The 22,503-nt window shown below is 46.9% G+C and overlaps 1 protein-coding gene across 2 annotated transcripts in view; it reads right to left on the reverse strand.

Annotated features, from left to right (window-relative positions):
* The window catches only part of togaram1 (TOG array regulator of axonemal microtubules 1), a 34,979-nt gene extending 12,875 nt beyond the window's left edge, over positions 1–22,104 (reverse strand). Inside the window, exons 1-13 of one of the 2 annotated variants that reach the window (XM_080784739.1) lie at positions 21,308–22,104; positions 20,070–21,165; positions 16,148–16,217; positions 11,815–11,943; positions 11,114–11,377; positions 10,366–10,664; positions 9,015–9,238; positions 4,965–5,065; positions 4,690–4,860; positions 4,136–4,204; positions 1,874–2,055; positions 1,151–1,334; positions 300–530 (exon numbers count right to left, since the gene is read on the reverse strand). In XM_080784739.1, coding sequence (XP_080640865.1) covers positions 300–530; positions 1,151–1,334; positions 1,874–2,055; positions 4,136–4,204; positions 4,690–4,860; positions 4,965–5,065; positions 9,015–9,238; positions 10,366–10,664; positions 11,114–11,377; positions 11,815–11,943; positions 16,148–16,217; positions 20,070–21,128 — 2,983 coding nt within the window. In that variant the 5' untranslated portion in view covers positions 21,129–21,165; positions 21,308–22,104. Of the gene's footprint in view, positions 1–299; positions 531–1,150; positions 1,335–1,873; positions 2,056–4,135; positions 4,205–4,689; positions 4,861–4,964; positions 5,066–9,014; positions 9,239–10,365; positions 10,665–11,113; positions 11,378–11,814; positions 11,944–16,147; positions 16,218–20,069 lie in introns of both variants that reach the window. The other variant, XM_080784738.1, reaches the window with a different exon arrangement.
* Positions 22,105–22,503: the final 399 nt, after the last annotated feature.

Genomic DNA, 22,503 nt, shown 5'->3' on the forward strand with positions numbered 1-22,503 from the left:
AACCCCTTTTGGTGTTTTAAACATTATGTTATAATTTAGCTATTGGAAAATAGCAGATCTACAAGCTTGTAGGTCTGCTATTTTTGAAAAATCGTGAAAATATTTATTTCAGAAAACTGGAGGATTTTGAAGAATTATTAAAAAATTCGAGGTCAGGCCTAAATGGGTTATTTACGGTGGTCATGGTTGTTTTTAGTCATCGTAGCGTATAGTTTTCATCGGTGAAAAAAAATAAAGTAGTCGACGAACATTTATCGTCGTCATAATAGCAGACGAGATCAACACCGGCTGCTGCTGACCTGAGCTGTGGGAGAGGGAGGGCCGCGTCCCACCGAGGCGGGGCGACCGGCGGGCGCGGGGCAGCGTCCTGGCGTTGGAGGGAGGCACCGTAGGGGGACTGGGCTGGTGGCTGGAGGAGCTCCTGCCTGCAGGGCTATGGGGTACCGAGGGGCTGGGGGCCGAGGAGGGGGTCTCGTCGGGCGGAGAGTCCACCTTGGTGGAGGTCAACGTGCTGCCGTTCAGTTGCAGATCTATGACGACAGGGGAAAAAAAACCAACAAAAGTCACGTGAGACCACATTAGACCCGTTACTTATACACCTATAGGCTGTTTGTTATACCTTTCAAGCTGGGAGCCCCTCTCTGTCATTTTAGTTGTTGCGATATATATATATATATATATATATATATATATATATATATATATATCGCTGCCGTCGGGCAGGAATCTTTCATCTCCGTATTTTACGTGAAATGATGCGTTTAGAGTTTTTCCTTTTTTTTTTAAATCCTGAAAAGTAACAGTTTTGGACATGTATGAGGTTTACATCCGACGGAGACGTATTTGTAGTGGACCACATTAGCCCCGGGCATCCCCGTTTTTGGGGTGAATTCTCAAAACCATTCCAGTGAGCTTATAGCCCAACATACAGTAACAAACTCACTACGCGACACATTGAGCTTGACTTGTGTACATCTGCCATTTTCAGCAAGCGACGCCATCGGATGAATAATTCAGGTTTCAGTGTCCGACTTTTCCAGACTTTGACATCTTTATTCTTTACCAGACAGACTGTTCAGACTTAAAATAAATAAATAAATCAGAATAATCCGATTCCGATCTGGATAGGCCAAAAGCAAATCTTTCTCACCTCTGCTGTCGGGTGGCGTGATGTCACCTGCGGGCCATTCGGAGAGCATCTGTTTGACCCGTCGTCCGTCTGTCTGGACGTCCGTTTGTCTCTCTCGCGTGTGTTCCACCTGAAGCACCTCCGACCAATCCAGTCGCTGAGGCCGTGTGCTATCGCGACCACACCTGGCAACCCTGACCCTCTCCTGCACACAGAAAACACACCAGGGTGTTAGTTTTCCTCCACTTGGCAGAAACTTTCAAATTCTACCGATTTAAAAACACAATAGTTCTATTGTTTCTCCGTAGCATTGGGACAGCCAGGGACCCCCAGGTCTTCTTGGCAGGGTATTCCAAAATGGCTGTTCTACAAGCTCACAATGTGTCACAATGCAACACGTTATAAGCTTGTACATTGTTTTTGACAAATGTTTTTCACCCAGTGTCAATTATCTAACGTAATCCTGGGACGCTACACTTCCTCTGCCAACCTGGGGAGGGCAGCGGACTGACCTCATGTTTCCTTCTATGCATCGAGTAGTCCAAGCTGCTTCTTTTCACAAATGTTTGGAAGTCATTGACCAATCTTCTCTCATGGGTGTCCCTGGCACAAACATCCTTTCAAAATGGAGGTCCGAATACATATATTGTCACTTTGTGTGTCCTCGTCATGAACATGTTGTAGAACCTCTGCGTGATATTCTTCTGTCGTCCACGCAGCGTACCACAGAGTGACACACTGTACCTTAGCCTCGTGCGGCGCCGAGCTGTTGGCGTCGGCTTCGTGGTGGCAGCCGGACATGGCGTGACCGTAGACGGCCCTCAAGGGACTGCTGGGGGACCTGGCCCCACCGCCGTCGGCCTGCTGCTCAAGCATCATCTCAGCAACTCCCTGGCGACTGGAGAACACGGCCGAGCCAAACACGCCTGGGGGGGGAAAGGACGGACAGGTGAGGTGACGCAGACAGCTAGACAGATGTGACTTACTCATGCCCACTAATTGAATGATTGAATTGAAGCTATATGCAAGAACTAATGTGAGAAGTGTGTGTTGTTTTGCACATGTTCCGGAGTACTGTTGGAAGGAAAGGCCCATCAGAAATGGTTCTTAGACCAGAAATGGCCTTTGGCCTTTGGTCTGACTGCAGGGCAGGCAATTGTGTTTGGTTTCTCAAATCTGTTCTTTTAGTACTGACGGTTTTATTTGCAAGTGATCAGATCTGATTTGTGCATTCAGACATGGTTGTAACCAGGGACGAATAGTTTTCATAATCCTCATGGGAGCCTGCGTTCAAACGCAGCTATGACCTAGAACAGAACACAGCAGTCTGTCTGTGTTCAAACGCAGCTATGACCTAGAACAGAACACAGCAGTCTGTCTGCGTTCAAACGCAGCTATGACCCAGAACAGAACACAGCAGTCTGTCTGCGTTCAAACGCAGCTATGACCCAGAACAGAACACAGCAGTCTGTCTGCGTTCAAATGCAGCTATGACCCAGAACAGAACACAGCAGTCTGTCTGCGTTCAAACGCAGCTATGACCCAGAACAGAACACAGCAGTCTGTCTGCGTTCAAACGCAGCTATGACCCAGAACAGAACACAGCAGTCTGTCTGCGTTCAAACGCAGCTATGACCCAGAACAGAACACAGCAGTCTGTCTGCGTTCAAACGCAGCTATGACCCAGAACAGAACACAGCAGTCTGTCTGCGTTCAAACGCAGCTATGACCCAGAACAGAACATAGTAGTCTGTCTGCGTTCAAACGCAGCTATGACCCAGAACAGAACATAGCAGTCTGTCTGCGTTCAAACGCAGCTATGACCCAGAACAGAACACATGGCAGTCTGTCTGCGTTCAAACGCAGCTATGACCCAGAACAGAACATAGTAGTCTGTCTGCGTTCAAATGCAGCTATGACCCAGAACAGAACACAGCAGTCTGTCTGCGTTCAAACGCAGCTATGACCCAGAACAGAACATAGCAGTCTGTCTGCGTTCAAACGCAGCTATGACCCAGAACAGAACACATGGCAGTCTGTCTGCGTTCAAACGCAGCTATGACCTAGTACAGAACACATGGCAGTCTGTCTGCGTTCAAACGCAGCTATGACCCAGAACAGAACATAGTAGTCTGTCTGCGTTCAAACGCAGCTATGACCCAGAACAGAACATAGTAGTCTGTCTGCGTTCAAACGCAGCTATGACCCAGAACAGAACATAGCAGTCTGTCTGCGTTCAAACGCAGCTATGACCCAGAACAGAACACATGGCAGTCTGTCTGCGTTCAAACGCAGCTATGACCCAGAACAGAACACAGCAGTCTGTCTGCGTTCAAACGCAGCTATGACCCAGAACAGAACATAGTAGTCTGTCTGCGTTCAAACGCAGCTATGACCCAGAACAGAACATAGCAGTCTGTCTGCGTTCAAACGCAGCTATGACCCAGAACAGAACACATGGCAGTCTGTCTGCGTTCAAACGCAGCTATGACCCAGAACAGAACATAGTAGTCTGTCTGCGTTCAAATGCAGCTATGACCCAGAACAGAACACAGCAGTCTGTCTGCGTTCAAACGCAGCTATGACCCAGAACAGAACATAGCAGTCTGTCTGCGTTCAAACGCAGCTATGACCCAGAACAGAACACATGGCAGTCTGTCTGCGTTCAAACGCAGCTATGACCTAGTACAGAACACATGGCAGTCTGTCTGCGTTCAAACGCAGCTATGACCCAGAACAGAACATAGTAGTCTGTCTGCGTTCAAACGCAGCTATGACCCAGAACAGAACATAGTAGTCTGTCTGCGTTCAAACGCAGCTATGACCCAGAACAGAACATAGCAGTCTGTCTGCGTTCAAACGCAGCTATGACCCAGAACAGAACACATGGCAGTCTGTCTGCGTTCAAACGCAGCTATGACCAAGAAAAGAACACAGCAGTCTGTCTGCGTTCAAACGCAGCTGTGACCCAGACGCTGAGTAGATGAGTGAACAACAATGACTGACCCTTTCCCACCACTCCGTCAGGCATCATGTCTGTGACCGGTGAACTCCTGTTGCTGTAGCTCTGACACCCTGGTGGACACAGGAGGCATTGGCATGAATGCATTAGATTATTGATAGATTATTACACTACGCCAGCCATTACCAGCCTGCTGGCCGCCAGTGTTTATATTGCAACTGGGACAAGACTTTATTGATAACGTAACGGTAAGACACTGAACTATAAGCTAAAAGAGTCATGATTTTCTTTAAAAACCTTGAACCTCTTGTGTTTTCATTGCGATACAGAAAATTAGGAACTTAAAGGTAAACAATGTTTGTTCTATTGATCCAAGCCGGAGCACAATTGATTGATCGATCGTTAACCCATAAAAACCTGGAAAGCGTCATTTTTTGCGATTGTGACTTTAACCGTTATTTTATACGTTTTGGCTATTCAAAGATAGCAGGCATACAAGCTCATGGCACTTTATTTTTTTGAAAGATCTCGCTCCTTACAAGAAACGTATATATATTGTTTGTTTTTTTGTGTACACTTTGGACACTGACTGACTGACCTTTGGCAGGCCTCAGAGCTCTGATTGGCTCGCGGCAGGTGGGTCTGACCGGCGGCTCAGTGGGCGCGGTCGTAGCGTCCTCGTCGTCGGCCTGCGTCCGTCCGTTGGAGTAGGAGACTCTCTGGCCAACGACGCCCACTTCGGGCGAGGCTTTGTCCTTCTTGGAAAAGCCTAGAGAGAGAGAGAGAGAGAATGTGTAGGAATGAGGGCCTGCGTTTGAAGTGAGACAGGTTACAACACATTACAATTCTAGAACATCTCCCTTCTCTCTTAACCTTGTAAGCTGCTGAAGTCCATGGACAGAGAACACCTGAGTTTGGTGGAAGGCACTCTTGCAGTGGGAAGCTTCGCCGCTGAGCAGGCAGAGCTTCCGGGGCTGTTGACAAGATGGAGAGAGAGAGAGAGAGAGAGAGAGAGAGGTTGAATCACATGTGTTCAAAATGGGGCATTTGATATTAAAGGAGAATTCCATGCTCGAAGGCTTTCATACCTTTCTTTGTAGTCGTTACGTCCCCACCAAAGTGCAAAAACCATACCATAAGCCCTCAATGAATTGCATTGAATTGAATGGGGCTATGGGGTGTTGTGCTAATTCGCTTATTTCCATCGAAATAAGTAGTAAAGTGTGCCGCTTGGGATATTATTTACATTATGAGAGAGAGAGATATAGAGGATATATACAAAAAAAGCCATGGAAATAAGTGAATTAGCACAACACCCCATTCAATGCAATTCATTTAGGGCTTATGATAGGGGAAATAGCCAATAAGGAGCTTTTGCACAAAATAACACCTGGACCTCTTTGGTGGGGACGTAACGACTACAAAGAAAGGTAAGAAAGCCCTTTAGTTTCAGGAATTCTCCTTTAATGCTGCATTACTACTGCACCTATTCACGAGTTTCGGATGCAGTCCTGCACCTGCCACGTTGGGGACCAACGCAGGCGTGTCAGTTTGTCTGATTAGCATGGAGCTAATGTTCTACGCTACGCCAATCAGACACATTGATGACATCTGTGTTGGTCCCCAACTTTGCGATAGACTCAGACTGTCTCAGAGATGTCCGGGTTCAACTTCAATCCCCGCCCCGAGTCATACAGTACCAAACACTGTGAAAATACCAAATGGTGCCAATGCCTTATATTTTTTATCCCACGATTTTGTAACCCATTTTTCACCCCTGTGTCAAATCATCTAATGTGATCCTGGGCTCTACACACCCTCCACCAACCTAGTCCCCATATATGGGGGACAAGGGGAGAGCAACGGACTTGAACTCATGCTTTCTTCATGCCTGAGTGTCCAAATTTCAGAGCGATTTTTTTTTTACTCTAATCTTTGCTTCTGGGAGGGTACCTGGAACAACATATTTTCGTGGCCAAATACAGATAATTCTAGGGGTCCTTGGCATGAAAAAGGTTGAGCACCACCAACATAGAAACTTAAACCCATTTCGACCCGAACTCGATTCTACAAAATGTCTTCGGTTTTCTGAGAAAACCCATGATCTACTCTACAAGCTCGTAGCACGGCACTCAGTGCCGCGCTACGACCAAAGCTAGTCCCGACCCACAGGTTGAGAACCGCCGGGTTAAACCATAAGCAATCTAAAAACAATGAACAGTAGAGTGCGAGTGCTTTGTGACCTGTAGCCCATTATTCTGCCATATAGAGGCATATTGGCCTGTCACCCTGTCATGGATTCCATTCCAGTTCTTATTGATCCCCTTCATCGATTGTCCAGACTCTCGGGGGATAACGGACGACCCTTCACCTCCACTACCTGCTGCGGTTAAAACCTGTTGTTTTAGCGAACACGTTGAAGACGGTACACTGCTGAACATTTTACACCGTGCATCGCCGGCATGCGTCGTCTCATATCGGATGTGTTGCCGTCTGCTCACGCACTGGGCATGTTCTCCCCTCCTCTAATTAACCCCATTTAGGAAAAATGAGGCTTCTAAATTATAACAGTTTTCTGAAAAATCTATGTTTCTATGTCAGTGTTGCTCAACCTTTTCCATGTCATGGACCCCCGGAATTATCTCTATTTGGCCGCAGGACCCCTATCTGAAAATATGTAGTTCCAGGGACCTCCCCAGAAGTGAAGATTTGAGTTAAAATGTTCACTCTGTAATAATATCTATTCAAAGATTTGAGGCACATTTTCACGATTATTCAAAAATAGCAGACCTACAAGTTCATATAGAGCTATGAGCTTGTAGATCTGCTATTTTAAGAGCGGCGCCACACTTTCAAACACTTCTATCTGAGACTGGATGCCATCATTGTTGTTCTCCATTTGTCGGGAAGAAACCACCTAACTCCAAAATGGTAATTTTTCAGGAAATTAAGAAAACCGAATATTTTGAAAACAAAGCAACACTGCCTCATCAAACTTGGTGGTGTTGTGACTTTATTTATTGCCAATTAATTCCATGAGAGAGGGAAAGGTGGTGGAGTTAGTTGCTTTGTTCAGCAGACAGTTTGAGGGTCCAATGGAGTTAAGAGGTTTTGTCCAAGGCGGGGCTTTTTTTCCTACTTTCCATTGGTTCAATATTTTCGAAACACACTGGCACAAAGGCTGTTCAATAGCACCGATTTATGCAAAGAAATCAAAAACCTCAAAAATGGAGTTAAGAGGTTTCCTCCCGACAGCAACGGTATAATACCGCACATGTACACACAATGTCATCCTCTCCCCGTTTCGAGCCTAGCTCGCCAAACCATGCAAGTCCCACAACAGACGCGAGCAAAGGAAGAATTCACTCTTTGTTTTACAACCATTAAAAAACGGCCATAAATAATCTGGGAGTCAATAAGGGATGTTGTTGTCAGCCTTTGCAACGTTGGTACCGGTTCCAACACCAGATGGATATTGGGTCATCACCAGGGCCGGTTCTAGGCATAGGCGAACTAGGCGGTCGCCTAGGGCCTCAACCACTGAGGGGGCCTCGTCACAGGGAGAAGATTATTTTTCATGTATCCCTTACATGGGCTACTGGCCACATGTGGCCCCCACCTAGCTTCTTAATTTTGATCTCAAAGTGCACCAGATTGAAGCATTTTCATGGCAAATTTACAATTTTTATCTGGCGTGGCAAAGCAGGAGGGGGGGGCCTCTGTATAATATGTTGCCTAGGGCCTCAAAAGGCCTAGAACCGGCACTGATGGTCGGGGGGGTAGGACCAAGGGATTTGGGATTTGTTTATAAACATTTTGGTATTTGTTTATAAACATTTGTGATTTGTTTATAAACATTTGTGATTTGTTTATAAACATTTTGGGATTTGTTTATAAACATTTGGGATTTGTTTACAAACATTTGGGATTTGTTTATAAACATTTGGGATTTGTAAGTCTCATGGGGGGGGTAGGACCACTACCAGTTGACCTGTAGTAAGTCTCATGGTCGGGGGGGTAGGACCAAGTCTCATGGGATTTGGGATTTGTTTATAAACATTTTGGTATTTGTTTATAAACATTTGTGATTTGTTTATAAACATTTTGGGATTTGTTTATAAACATATGTGGCCCCCACCTAGCTTCTTAATTTTGATCTCAAAGTGCACCAGATTGAAGCATTTTCATGGCAAATTTACAATTTTTATCCGGCGTGGCAAAGCAGGAGGGGGGGGCTCTGTATAATATGTTGCCTAGGGCCTCAAAAGGCCTAGAACCGGCACTGGTCATCACATAGCCTCATCATCATCATCATCGCAACTACTGGCGTACTTTCAACAATGCATAAAATAGGGCTTAAATGGTTAGTGTCGCTCGGAAAAAATAACCGCAAACTATACAAGCTACAGCCGATCTGGCGATCTTGGGTTGAAAGTGGCTAAAGCGAAGGCGGGGTTGGCGAAAGGGCCTTTCTGTGTGGAGTTTGCATGTTCTCCCCGTGTCCCCTAGGGTAGGTACCCTCACAAAAACATGCAGTAATCCTGGTCTCTAAACTACCTCCCCCTGGCCGGCCGGGGCGCCTGATGGAGGGGAAAGAAACTGGTTGGAATAACGTGTTCCTTCCACGCGCTACGTCCAACCAGGGAAACTCCCCCCTGTCAGGTGTAAAGGAGCAACTTGGACACTCAAGCATGAAGGAAGCATGAGTTAAGTCCGTTGCTCTCCCCAGGTTGGTGGAGGGTGTGTAGAGCCGAGGATCACATTAGATGATTGACACAGGGGTGAAAAATGGGTTACAAAAATCGTGGGATAAAAAATATATTAAAAAAAAAAAGAAAGTGGCTAAAGCAACGTCACGAGAAACGAACGCGGAAATTGGAATACACATGCTTGATCCAAACCGTGGGTCCCCTTCCTTCATACCTCCTCGTTTTGGGGTCAGCGACGGCAGAGCCGGGCGGCGAGCATAAGCTGGAGAGGCTGCTCTCGCTGCAGGCCGGACTGGTGACCGCGGGGGAGTCCAGGCCCAGCTCCTCCAGCCTCATGGCTGAGTCCGGGCTGTCCGGATCCGGGTCCGACCCGCTCAGGCTCATCTTGGCTCGCTTCTTGGCCGCGCTGTTGCGCAGCGAGCGCAGGGAATTCAGCATCTGTTCCAAAAAAAAAAGAAAAAAAAAAAGAACAGCACGCACATTAAGACCCATGCCATGGGAAAGCACAGTGTTTGTGAGTGTTTTTGCTGCGGTCTAATGCAGACCAGCTGTCCTCCTCAGCCTTGTGAAACACAATGCAAGATTTGAGCGAGTTGCTCAAAGTCTACGCGCTGGATCAGTGGTTAACCACATGAAGGCCTATAGAGCCCGATGCCTGGGCATGTCATAATACGGGGAAAGCTAGACCATGCTCATAAACGACAACAACATTATCGTGCTGCGACACATTTTGAGCTATAATAAGTCTGTCTAAAATACTATCTAAGTCTACATAAAGTGCTATCTAAGGGGCTAGGCTAGGGCAAGTGCTACGAGCCATGGTGGAGTCTGAAGAGCTGGGTTTTCAGAATACGGCGGAAGATTGGGAGTGAGGCTGCAGTTCTGACTTTGGAGCCAGAAGGGAGAAGCGTTTGGGACGTGTGGAGCGTTTACAATGAGCCACATTTAACGTCCCTGCACTGAACAAGTTGCACAGTGTCTTACTATATTCCGCAGTGCTTATATATACTTTGTTACACGCAATGTCATAAAGAAAATACAAAAAAATCCCCAGTTATTATTTAGATTTGTTTAGCTTGAACACTTATAGAGAGATGACTTCCGCACACCCGGTAGGTAATTTGGAGCAGGTGTGACGATGACGAGGCATATACAATGTGGAAAGCATTTATTTAAGAAGCAACGTTTCCTTCCTCAGGCTCAATTCAAGAATGGGCTGACATTGTCACTAAATACATTTCAGAAAGTATCATTTAGCTTGAACACCAAATTGTTCTCTTTACAACACCATTCATGTGACTATCACGTTGTGTCTCTTGCTAGGGCTCTTCCTTAAATCGGCTTACTCTGATTTCGTACTACCAAGTTGCTCCGGGTTAAGAGCGTCTGATGATTTCCTAAATCGTTAATAATTATTATCGATTGTGTTGAAGCGCTGAAGCGCTGCGTTTACTTCCGTCCAACGTGCAACGCGTTTGCCGCGCGACGACGACGGCACACCGCCACGTGACAAAGTATGAACAAAAGCCTCGAGGTGGAACCAAAGCGTTGCTCCCCCGGCTCACCTCCTCCATGTCCAGGGGGTCCTCCTCTTCCTGAGGTTCTGGAACGGCGTCGCCGAGACCGCCGCTGAGGTCCAGATGGAGGTTCCTCTCCGGCTGCCGCCGCTGGGTCCAGGGGCTCGCGTCAGGCTTCTGGCCGTTGTTGTGCGACTGGGCCCTCTCCGCCTGCAGGGCGAGGACCGGCGAGACGGGGAGGGACACCCTGGAGCTGCTCAGGGCGCGGCGGAAGGAGGAGACGGAGGCGGAGCTCACCGGGGAGGCGCGGGGCGGCCAGGGAGAGCACTGTCTGGCCGCGTGGTCCGCTGGAGAGAGAGACGAGGATTATAAAGTCAACCCTGACATTTTGGACAAAACCGACGAAATGAGGGAAAGCTCGACACTGCAAAATGCAACTTGAATCCGGCAGCAACGCACGTTTTAGAACCTCCACCAGCCTGCAGCACCTTATGAGAGCGAGCGCACTGTGAGAGGTTTTACTACGTCAGATTCAGGACCGTACTTCCCCAGTGCTTTCTATTCCCCCCCCCCCCCCATCCCTCCCATTCTCCCCGTTTAATCCTTCTGTCAATCCCCAGGTCCCCTTGGCTTGTACCCCATGTGTAGATGCACCGCAGAGGACTCAAAACTCCCAGTCTCGGCGGTGGAGGACACTATAGGAACTTTACCCTGCCCCGTGCCACCCGAGCTCCCCTCAAATGTTTCCCCTTTAAACATCCACCGCTGCTGCTTTCAGCAGGTTTTTCCTCCTTGCCTGTGACGTCTCTCCAGGGGCTCATGGAGTCCCGCTGCTGAGGGCCGCCGTCTCTCTTGTTGGGCCAGGTGTTGGACATGGAGAGGAAGGAGTCCGCTCGCCGGCGGAGCAGCGTTGGCGTGCGCTGCAGGCCCGCCCCCGCCAGCGGATAGGACGGCAGGAGGAAGGAGCCCGCTGGCGACGGCGAGGAGGCGGAGTTTGAAGGGAGGGAGAAGGTGCGCTCGACGCCGGGGCTCCCCGAGAGAACGCGCGACTTGCGCGCCACTGTTGAACAAAAGACAAAACGAGAAACCAATGATGCAATGTCGACTATATGGGCATCCGACGATATGTGTCGTAAACCGATTCAAACTGGTGACAATTTGAACCGCGGTTAAATTGCAATTTGAATCGTGACGCAAACGGCAGAGGGCGTGTAAAAAAGAAGAAAATACAGGATCTTTATAATAATAATAATTTAATAATTGGTTAAAAAGGATAAGAGAAGAAAATTAAAAAATATATATTTGTGTAAGATAAGGTAAGACTGTAATTTAAAAAAGAAAATCAGTTTTGTTTTCTCATTTGTCTGGAAAATAGCGTGTTTTCGAGTGAATCATCAACCCCTGTACGGGGACGACATTGCGTATAATAATGGAAAGGAAATGTGATTTATTGCCGGCTGAAGTTGAAAGGCAATGATGTGGAGAAGGATTCCGTACCACCATCTGTATCGAGGGAGCCGGTGAGCTTGAATATGTCGGGATCCGAGTCGAGGCTTCCGCTTCGTCTAAGACGCGCCGGGGACTCTCTTCTCCTGGAGAGCAGGGCCTTCTGGGGCTCCGTGCAACCTGCGTGGAAAACCTTAAGTCAGCTATACTCGCTGGTGGTAACCAATTAGGGTTGCGTAACGCTTCAATACTGGTTTGTGTTACAATAACAAGATGAGGCTACTGCATTATGCTTTTCTGTGGATATCGCAAAGCATTACATTTGTGCCCGGAGGTCAACATGGGTTAGAATAACTCATTTTACAAGAAATAATCTTAAAAGGCCCCTCTTAAGATCTCCCTCTGAGGGAGATTTTGTGGTTTGGTGGAGCTTCGGTGGTAAAAACAAATCTGCCAAGATCCCCTGCAACCTTTAGTAACAAAACACGGCCAAGTCCAGTCTTGCCTGTGTGTACACTACAGTACAGTCTCCTGTACACTGACACTGGCTATGCAGGGGGTCGGGTCGCATGCTTCTTTGAGCAGGCATGTGTGTGTATAACCGAAGAGAAGGGGGAAAAAAACAAAGAGTACTGAATGGTAACATGTGACAGACGTGCTTTAGTCTGCATCGATACAATCGTGCCAGGTGTGCATTGCTCTGGACAGGTACACCCTGAGGCTGCAGGTGTAATCGTGGTGTAATCAGGTGTAATCAGGTGTACACCCGACCCTGCTGCCGCAGGTGTGATCTTCATTCGAGGCTTACGGTGTTGGCATGTATAGTGTCCAGATTATGCCACCATAGCAACAGTGGCGGAGGTGAATCCAATCCCTCCGTAAGGAATCAAAATCAAATGGTCACAGGGTCAAGTTAAGAGAGAGTGGGGTTGGGCAATTAACTGAAAATATATCAAAACCGATATTAAGAACTGAAAACCAACGTAATCTTGTGTAGGTTAATCGAATAATCGAGAAGTAATTTCTTATATGTCAACAAATCGACTGAATTCGAATAGATTTTTTTTATTTTTATAATCGAGTAAATCGATTAGTCTGATTATTAATGTTTGTATACGATTGGTTGTACAGTAAATCAATCTTCTCTCAAGGGGCTGTTTTTGGCGACACTTTCCAAATCAATCCACACTTTATAGAATGCATTTAAATGCAGCGATAACGTTAACTTTGACAAAAGGTTACAATGCCGCTATCGTGAGCCCTCTCTCCGTTTTGGATCATGAACTTGTGTCTCAAGCAAGTTTGATGTAAGTTGATTTTCATACCATACTGAAATGAACGAATGAATGAATGAATGGAATCCAACTGCTTCCTTGAAACCCACAGTATGCTTAGGAACACGGTCAGCAGTAATGTCACGTCTGTCGTGAGTTGTGGTCAAATGGGCTTGGGCTACACACCAGACCACTGGGGGATGGTCTCAACTTTTTTTTTTAAACTCTGGACCACTAGCATATTTCCACCCAATCCTCAGGGACCATACCACCCACCTCCCCACAACAATATGCACTATATAATTTAGTATATAAGAAGGCACGGTCATTCTCTGTCTGTACGTACATACAGTACGTCGTACAGTATGTGTGTAATCCACGTAACTCGAGAACCGTTCGCCCCACCGACACACGCGTTCCGCCCCACCCACAGGGGGTTCAGTGCCCGGTATCGAGTCGGTCGGACCCACGGTTGTCCAGAACCGCCCCGAAAAGGCCTCTGCCCGCGGCTCTGGACATGGGCCCGGTGTCCATATATGGAGAACATCATTCTGACGTCTGCATAGACTCCACATTTTGGACATGCCTGACAAAGAACTCCATATATGGGCATGAACAGGACACAGACATAATATCTGGGTGGGGAATGCATTTCCAACTTGCATCGTTCCAAGTAGGCCAGTGCCCAACGGGCACCGCTCTAGTTAACTTAATGCTACATTCCCCGCTGACAGGTGCTGCCCAAACCCATAGCAGTGTGATAATGAGTATACGGCTCCCCTCCCCCGAAACACTGGCCAATTGTGTTTGTATGGACGCGCGGCAAGTCGGCTGCACCGCGGCGGATTTGAGCCCCTAGACTCCTTGCACTTAAAGCTGGATTTATAGTGGTGTCACGCACAGAAAATAGCCAACCTGCAAGCTCCTGCATGCGTTAGACGAGACGCTTTGTTTGCGCAAAACTGCGGGGAACTCGGTGCATCAAGCTGTTGTTACTATAGCTTTTGATGGACTTATGACATGATTAAACATATTTTTGATACATGGGGAACACCTATACTTATGTTACGGACATCTAGCACATACCAAGGTGGTGCATATTGCTTTATGTCTGTTAATTGCATGTCGTTTACTGACGTTAACGTTCAATGATAGAGGGGGGGGGGGGGAAGCTCTCCCGTCGAAAAGAAGGGGACTCGTCGTTGACCCTCGGGCCAACAATCCATCATGTTTACTCTAATTGCATGTTGTCACCCTTCCACAATATTACTGTCCCGACACCCACGCACATTATGTGCAAACCACAATCACAGTGTCTCTAGTGTAGTTTAGAGCTCTGTGATTGCACAGACATTTAGAACCACACATGGCTAACATTATGTGCACTTTTAACCACTTTAAGGCTTAAGGCCTTAAGCCATTTACTATGCACTTTGTCGTACGACAAATAGCTAAAATAGCCGACGTACCGTAGCTGTCGAGGAGATTTATTTTAGATGGTCATTTTATTCATTTAAGAGGACTCTAAATTATGTATGCTGTTGTCCTTGTAACCACAGCTGTGTATAGTGAAGAGTGAAAGTCTGATCGTGGTTGATCATCCATGCCTGTGAAAACATGTATTTCGTGTCTCTTAGTGGTGAAGCGCTTTTTTCTCCCACTTATAGGTGAATAAATATTGTTATTTCCATGATTAGGAGATGTAGTAGACCAGATGTGGGCAACTTTTGATGATGGAGAGGGCCATTATATTTCCAAACTCACTCCAGAAGGCCACCTTGCATCTACTGTAGGGAAGAAACCGCTCCTCTCCGTATTTTAACTTTTCCCCTAAAAAAGTCCTACTACAAAAGTAGCAAAACATTGCCGATCTACAAGCTCAAGCGTGTCACGGTCGCTATTTTTTCCATTTCTTTATTGGAATCCTGAAAAGTAACTTTTTTATTTAATTTCAAAAGCATTTAGTTATACTAATACTAGTCATTAAGCTACTAATTTAGAACAACGTAATTAAAGCGGGTCATGGTTGCATGTTTTGGAATTGCCCCATTAAAGTTGCTGCAGTTAAGTGAAGGTGGGGGGGGGGGGGGGGGAGGAATATGGGCCCCGGGCCGCTAGTATGTATGTAAATAGACCATCAGCAGCACATGTGGTCAACATGCCCATAAAATGCCAGCCTATACACAGCACTGTGGTTTGGGCAGCTTTGCTAAAGATGGGACTGGGAGGAGAGGGAGGCCATGCCGTTTTATTTTTTCTGCTCAGTTGTGCTTACGGACAAAAGGTTTCAGGTGACATTAACATCTCCCTAAATGCCTTGCCCATGTAACTGAACTGAACTAACACGCGGCAGGTTTGCATAATTTGATGAAAAGATTCAATAAATGCTTTGTTACTGTAGCAAGTTGAACCGTCATCCATGTGTGACTCTGTGACCCTTTGAAAATGTTTAATTACCCACCCCTCCACAAACACGTTCGGGGGAAAAGCAGTGTCTTGTTGAACTAGAATACAGCTCTACTCGATATCCTGTGCAAACGGTGGGCGACTCCTTTCACTCCGCAAGCTTTCTAATCCAATTCAAAGCTGCTCTAATTTGGATCCCAGCTTGCACTCGTTATCTCCTTTGGGCTTCATGTGGTAGTGTATGTGGCATCAATTGGGGCTGGCCATTATTTCTGTATTACATCAATTTTGTGATGAGACTAGATATCGTTATATATATATATATATATATATATATATATATATATATATAGTGATATTGCATATTTTTTTTCCTGGTTGTAATCAATTAAGCCTTGTATTATTACACTTAAGGCATTATTCATACTCCTGTTTTAGGCGATAAGGTGACTCTGTGGTGCTGGGGTGAGCATCACCGCAGCGTGATGTCATGTTGTAGCTTCCGGTGGTATAGACTTCAATAAGGGCAAAGATTGTGCGATCTACAAACTCACGACATGTCACATCGCAAACAGGTAGTGAGTCACTTCAGTATTTTCATTTAAAAAAGAAATATAGAGATATTTGGTCAAAATACGATTGGATTTTATCCATATCACCCTGGGCTCAAGTCTATTAAACAAAGAGGTGGTGGTGATAATTACCAAAACTGGGGATGTAGGTCTCTGGGCTGCTCTTCCTGCTGAGGGACAGGTTGTCGTCTCCTGGGGTCACCTGCAGAGTGTGTGTGCGTGTGTGTGTATGTATGTGTGTGTGTGTGTGTGTGTGTGTGTGTGTGTGGAGAGACATAATTACAACATGGAAAAAGACATGCGTGCCTTCGGGAGTAGGAAAAAAAAAAGAAAGCATGAAGTTCAGATGACAAAACGTGAGCAATCTGGAGGCAGAGGGGACCTCTGTAATTCTATCCAGCAGCCTCGACAAAAGGGATGCAGCGCACACACAGAGACACTGGACTTGGGGTGGGATTCTGCCAGGGCACCTAAATAGTGGCACGTAAATGTCCAGGACCGTTCTCATTAATCTTTTACCGTCGAAAGGTTAACAGGGGTTTGTTGTTGTAAGTGATATTTTTGTTATCGTTCGTTTCGTAAATTAACGCCCAACTTGATCATGCGCACGGCGTCACGCGAAAGCATAAAGAGTGAGCAGATCCACAAGCTCGAAATGAAGTGACGACGCGAGCTTGTAGATCTGCTGTTTTGAGATTTGAATCCTGAAAAGTAACAGTTTTGGACATTGTGAGGTTTCCACTGGACAGATAAACCTGTCCAGTGGCTCTACCAGTGGTTCCAAACCTTTTCATGCCAAGGACCCCCAACATTAGCCCGCGGGACCCCCATTTGAAAATACATGCCAGGGACCCCCATAAGAGAAGCAGTGATTCTCAACCCGTTTAATTTCAAGGACCCCCAGTTTACGTGCATTAGTTTGTACACTGTCAGAGTTACAGATACATAGGGGGCCATTTGGTTCCCAACTATCATTTAGCTGGGGACCCCCTGAAACTCCCTCAAGGGCCCCTGGGGGTCCCCGGACCCCACTTTGGGAACCACTGCTCTACACTGCATTCTGAAAGTAATCATTGTTTGTTCAGCAACAGCGGGTCACCCCCCCCCCCCCCCCCCCCAACTCTTTAGTGAACAGAAAATTCATTTTCAGGTTCTCATACCAATTTCATCCTATCAGAACAGGAAACGTCTATGTAGTATATAGCGGGATTAAGAAGACGTGACATGGGAAGTGACGAGACAAAAACAAATCTCTCGTGATTGAATAATAGAATTGAAAATGACTTTTCAGTTTTTGTCCTATATACAGGTTTAATGTTTGTTTTCAGTTCAACGTTTGTTTTAAAAACGCCATTGACAATGAAGGGAAAATGTACGTCATATTGTCCCTCAATACATCATATTGTCTCTTTATTGTTAGTGGCATTTAATGTTTGTGTTGGCACCGTTTGTTTCAACCTAATCAACATGAGTTAGGGCCGATTCATACTCTTATTTTAGAGCCGAATAAAAGTCGGTTCGGCGCTGTAGAGCCTACAATGTGACGTCATTTGAGGTTCGGGGGGGGGGCGGGTACCGTCCTAAAGTCGCCTCTTCGGTGCTACTGAAATTTTCTGACGAGCCGAAATCATTTCGGCACTACAGCGCCGAAACAGCGGTAAAATAGGACCTAAGACTTTAATATATTAGCGCCCCTCACTTCACACGGGTGTGATTTTTGTTTAGCAATGAGCTGGATAGACGGGGAGAGCCCCGTGTTACCGAACAAATACTCCACAGCAATGTTTTAATATGGGAATACAGTTCTGAACAAAAGCACATCACTTAATAATCAGCAGCACCTGTGTAAAAGCATTTTTGCATGGCTTCATGCAGCAATGCTGAGGCACTCCTCATCGACTGAGGCCATCAATGGCTGAGAGATCAATCTCGCCGCCTCTGCAGTGCAATCAGCTCTCTATGCAGTGCACTGATGGTGTTGGTAATCAACACAAGAGCAGTAAATATAAATAAGCGATGTTTTACTGCCAACACGGGCCCTGCGATATTACCAATTATGTTTCAGGCGCCCCCCCCCCCACCTCCACCCCACCAAGTGCTCTGTGTGGCGGAGGTTGTTGCTGGGAGACGCATGCTGGTGTAAACAGAAGGTTTTCTGTGGAGAAGGCTCAGAGATGAGTAATGCCTCTCAAATCAATCTATGGTGAATTAACCCCATTTTGACCTGAGATCAGATTTAAAAAGAAATCTTCTACATCCTGACAGTTTTCTGAAAAAGCTATGTTTCTATATGTCAGTCGTTCTTCGATTTTCCAAAAAAATAGCAGACCTACAAGCTCGTAGCGTGCCACTCGGTGGCGTGCTATGAGCTTGTAGATCTGCTATTTTTAAATAGCTAAAGCATAACATAATGCTAACACCAAAAGGGGTTCCCGCCCCAAAATGGGTTTTAACCCTATTTACACTCAGGCTGGGGTCTGTACTTGGTCATCTCCTTCGTTCACTCTACAGTGTACATCAAATCTGTTAGGCTAAAATGGTCAATCTACACGTGTTGCGACATGATTGATGCGTGAGCTTGTAGATGAGCTATTTTTCATCAAATATTTGCTTATTTTTTTTCGTGTTAACATTGATTTCACAATTGCTACTTGCTATTGAAGGGTCATAAGAGTTTGCCAGAGATGTTCATAGAAAAAAAGACTGACCGGTTGAATCGACTGCGACCCCCGCAGTCGATTCAACTACTAGTCCTATTAATTGGACGTACGTTTTTGAGCGGTACAACCGCTGCTATGCACAGCTTTGTGTGTCTGTCTGTCTGTCTGTCCGTTTGAGCACGGAATGTGCTCATACGATTTGAAGGATGATGTTGACATCATCAGACGTCGAAAGGCACCGCCTCTGTTGGATCTCTAAAGGCTGCTGCTGTGGACGGGTGGCCATGCGGTCCTTGTTCATGAACTAGACTATATTACACGTAATGGTACTACATGGTCTTCTAGAGGAAGTAAAGGAGCTAACCGGTTGACTGTCTTGTCTGTAGTGCAACATAAGCAGTGGTCGAATGAAAACGGCAAACGTTGGCTTCTTGGATACAATATCTACCAGTAAGACGCCCGAGGGTGAGAAGCGACCGAGGTCGCGTGCACGCATCCGCCTGGGTGGCACTTTGGCAGGGGGGGGGGGGGTCGGTCAACATAATGGAATGAATTCTGTACTGGCCATATATGGAGCGTGTCTTGAGTGTACAGGTTCTGACATATCCATATATGAAGGGTTTGAGGTCAGATGTAGAGTTGCTGGCCAATATTGATCTCCATATATGGGCTTAATTTCAACAGCAGGTCACATTTACTATGACGAGGGATCTGAATGTCACGAGACATGGGCACCATATATGGAGAGTTGGAGACTTTCTGATGTATGGGGATTTTGAGTGACACGCTGACTGACAGTCAGTCACGGACAACATGTACGATTTCATAGTAAATGCGACCTGTAGTCGCAATAATCATCTCGGCGGGTTTAATTTCAGCATTCCTAGGTGAATTATGCATGGCAAAAGAAAAACAGCGATTGAAGCACACACAAAGAGTCGTGCTGCTTGCAATTACTGCTGTCCTTGAGTGATTGGGGAGCAAGATGAACATCAATCAAAGCCTAGGGCCCTTGAGATGCAAGGGGGTTTCAAAGTCAACCTGACAGAATGTTCAATCTCATCTGTACAAGGTTGTGAACAAGTGACAGTGTGAACTGTAAATAATATATATTTTTTTTTGTGTGTGGTCACATTACTGCTTAATTAATGACAACAAAGGGTAACACCTCGCATCGGTTCCAACGGGAAGGCGGAGAGCTAAACTATTCATAATTATGTGCTCAATCCTAAACAATCCTAAACCAATAAAAAGAAAAATACCAGACAAATCCAGGGATGCTTTGCATAGAGATCAATAGGGAGTTTGGGGTAAAGACACTGATGGATAGATAGGAGAAGGATAGAGTTGGGTGGGGTGTAGACTATACAGACTATTGAGATGAATAACCCCACCTGTTCAGAGTCTTTCCCATTAGGAGCGCTGCATGGCTGCTCATTCTCCGTGGACATTTCCCACGGCAGCTTGTTCTTCCCTTTGCCCGCACTGACGATCCTCCTCGGCGGCGGTGGTATGGCATCGGTCAGTGAACCCAAACTGCCGTAACCGTACATCCGATCGCCGCCGGCGCCACCGTCCGGTTCATTCCGGTGGTTCCTGCCACTGTTTCTGCCACCGTTGTTAATCCAGCCTCCGTTGAGCACCCAGTCCAGGTCGGCTCCGGATCCGGCGGTCTGTGGAGAGCACTGCTGCTGCCCCGGTTTGGGCATCGCCAGGGCATATTCCACCAGGCCCTCCGGGGAGAGCTTCGGGAGGACGTGCCGTGCCCGCCTCGCCTGCACCGCCGCCATCAGGCCCTCCGCGTCCTCGTTGAGCTCCACCATGTCCACGGCCTTTACGAGGGGCTGCTTTTTCCCCGCGTCGAGGCAATGGTCAAAAACGGCAAACAGCTCCAGGGCGGCGTGGCGAACCTTCCTCTTGCCGTCCGCCAAGCACGGCGCGACTTCGAAGCAGAGGTCGGGGACGTTGAAGTCACCCCGGGGATGGGTGAGCATGGCCGCCGTGATGACGTTGAGGATGTCCTCTCGAACCCTGGAGTTTTTGTGCCTCAGGTGTCCAACGACGAGGTCCAGCACCTCCTGCGGTCCCGCGGTTCTCATCAGCTGTCGGAAGACGTTCATGTATTCACGCCTGGTGACGGTGTGGGTGTCCCCGAGGGACTTCAGAGCCACGCCGGTTATCTGTCTGAAATACTTGTCGACGTCCGAGTCCAGCTTTTGAATGAGGACATTTATGACCTGTAAAGTGCCGTACAATACTTTAAAATTGCTGTCGTCCAGGAGCTGGTGGAGAAAACGTATGAACTCGTCGATACTGTCGGCCGGGACCGACTTCAGGTCCAAGTCGGAGAGGATGTCTTTCAGCTCCTCCACCCCGTTTGTTCGGTTCTGGTAGCTCTTCGGGTCCAGGAGCTGCTCGTGTAACTCCTGGGAGATCAACCCAAGTATCATCATTGAGTCGAATTATAGTCTGATGTGCTGGTCACTAGAGCTGGGGGGAAATTCAACAAGTATTTAAACCAATTCCATTTAAAAATTAGAAATCCTATGACTGACAGTCAGGAACACTCCACTATAGAACCATGCGTGGATTAATGGCGATTCGTTCCAGCATATATCATATAATCACTCACCCCGAGCCCCAGCCAGACGTTTAAAAGGCGTACAGTCTGTCGTCAGCGCGGTACTGTCGTGTAAACAACAACAACTTGTAGACAGTATTGACATTGTATTTGCTGGACTGGTGCCGTATAGATCCTCCACGCGATCTGTTTTGTCCAGATTGAGCGTCTGAACCACAACAACAACAACAGCTGCAACACGACCACTTGTGGCTGTCGGAATGGCTGAAATAGCCCTGCTGCTGCTGCTGCTGCTGCTTCGACGGTGAAGAAGAAGAGGGCTTCTCTCTCCACTGACTCCCCCTCTTCATCTGCATGGCGTCAAGAACATTTTCACTTACACCAAACGTTGGTTACGGTACCGGATTACCTTCTTCTTCTCCAGCAACAACAACCCGCGGACCGCGACCCACCACCATGGCCCAAAGTTAGCTGCTGCTGCTGAGGAGACCGCGCCGATGTCGGAAGAGACTTGTCGTGTATTGTGATTAATGCTATTCTTCTTAGCAAAGTTAGAAGAAAGCCCGTGAAATCTCGCTTCTAGACCGCGCATTTTCCACCCCGCAAGTCGTCCCCGATCGCTCCTTCAGCAGAACGCAGAGTCCACCGTCAGATGTCCGGAACATTCTTCTGGATCTGGGCAGTGCCAGGGGAGATGGTTCCACGGCGGTGGTGGTGGTGGTGGTGGTCCAGGTGGCTATGATCGAGGTTCGGGTGGGTGTTTTTGGAGGCTCTAGTACGGCCGCTCCGTTCAGTCAGTGAAGCCCACACACACACCGAGACAGACAGACAGGCAGCAAAATGGCGAATACATGTCGCAAACTAACTGACCGCTGCCATGGTGATGACGCGACTTCAACTCTCGAGAGAGAATAAAATGCGAGCGAGAGCGGTCTGGTGTATTTATAACCCTGATATAAAACACACACACACACACACACACACACACACACACACACACACACACACACACACACACAAGTAGATCGTGTGTGTGTGTGTGTGTGTGTGTGTGTGTGTGTGTGTGTGTGTGTGTAACTGTGTATAGGCTATATATGTATGTGTATACCCGGTATGTATATGTATATATATATATATATATATATATATATATATATATATATATATATATATATAGCCCAAACATTTAGACTCAAACCCAAACATTTATTTTCGATTCTGACGAGAGAGATTCGTCACTCAGAATC

The sequence above is a fragment of the Protomyctophum bolini genome, assembly GCF_963924005.1.
Source record: "Protomyctophum bolini genome assembly, chromosome: 15".
Lineage (NCBI taxonomy): Eukaryota > Metazoa > Chordata > Actinopteri > Myctophiformes > Myctophidae > Protomyctophum > Protomyctophum bolini.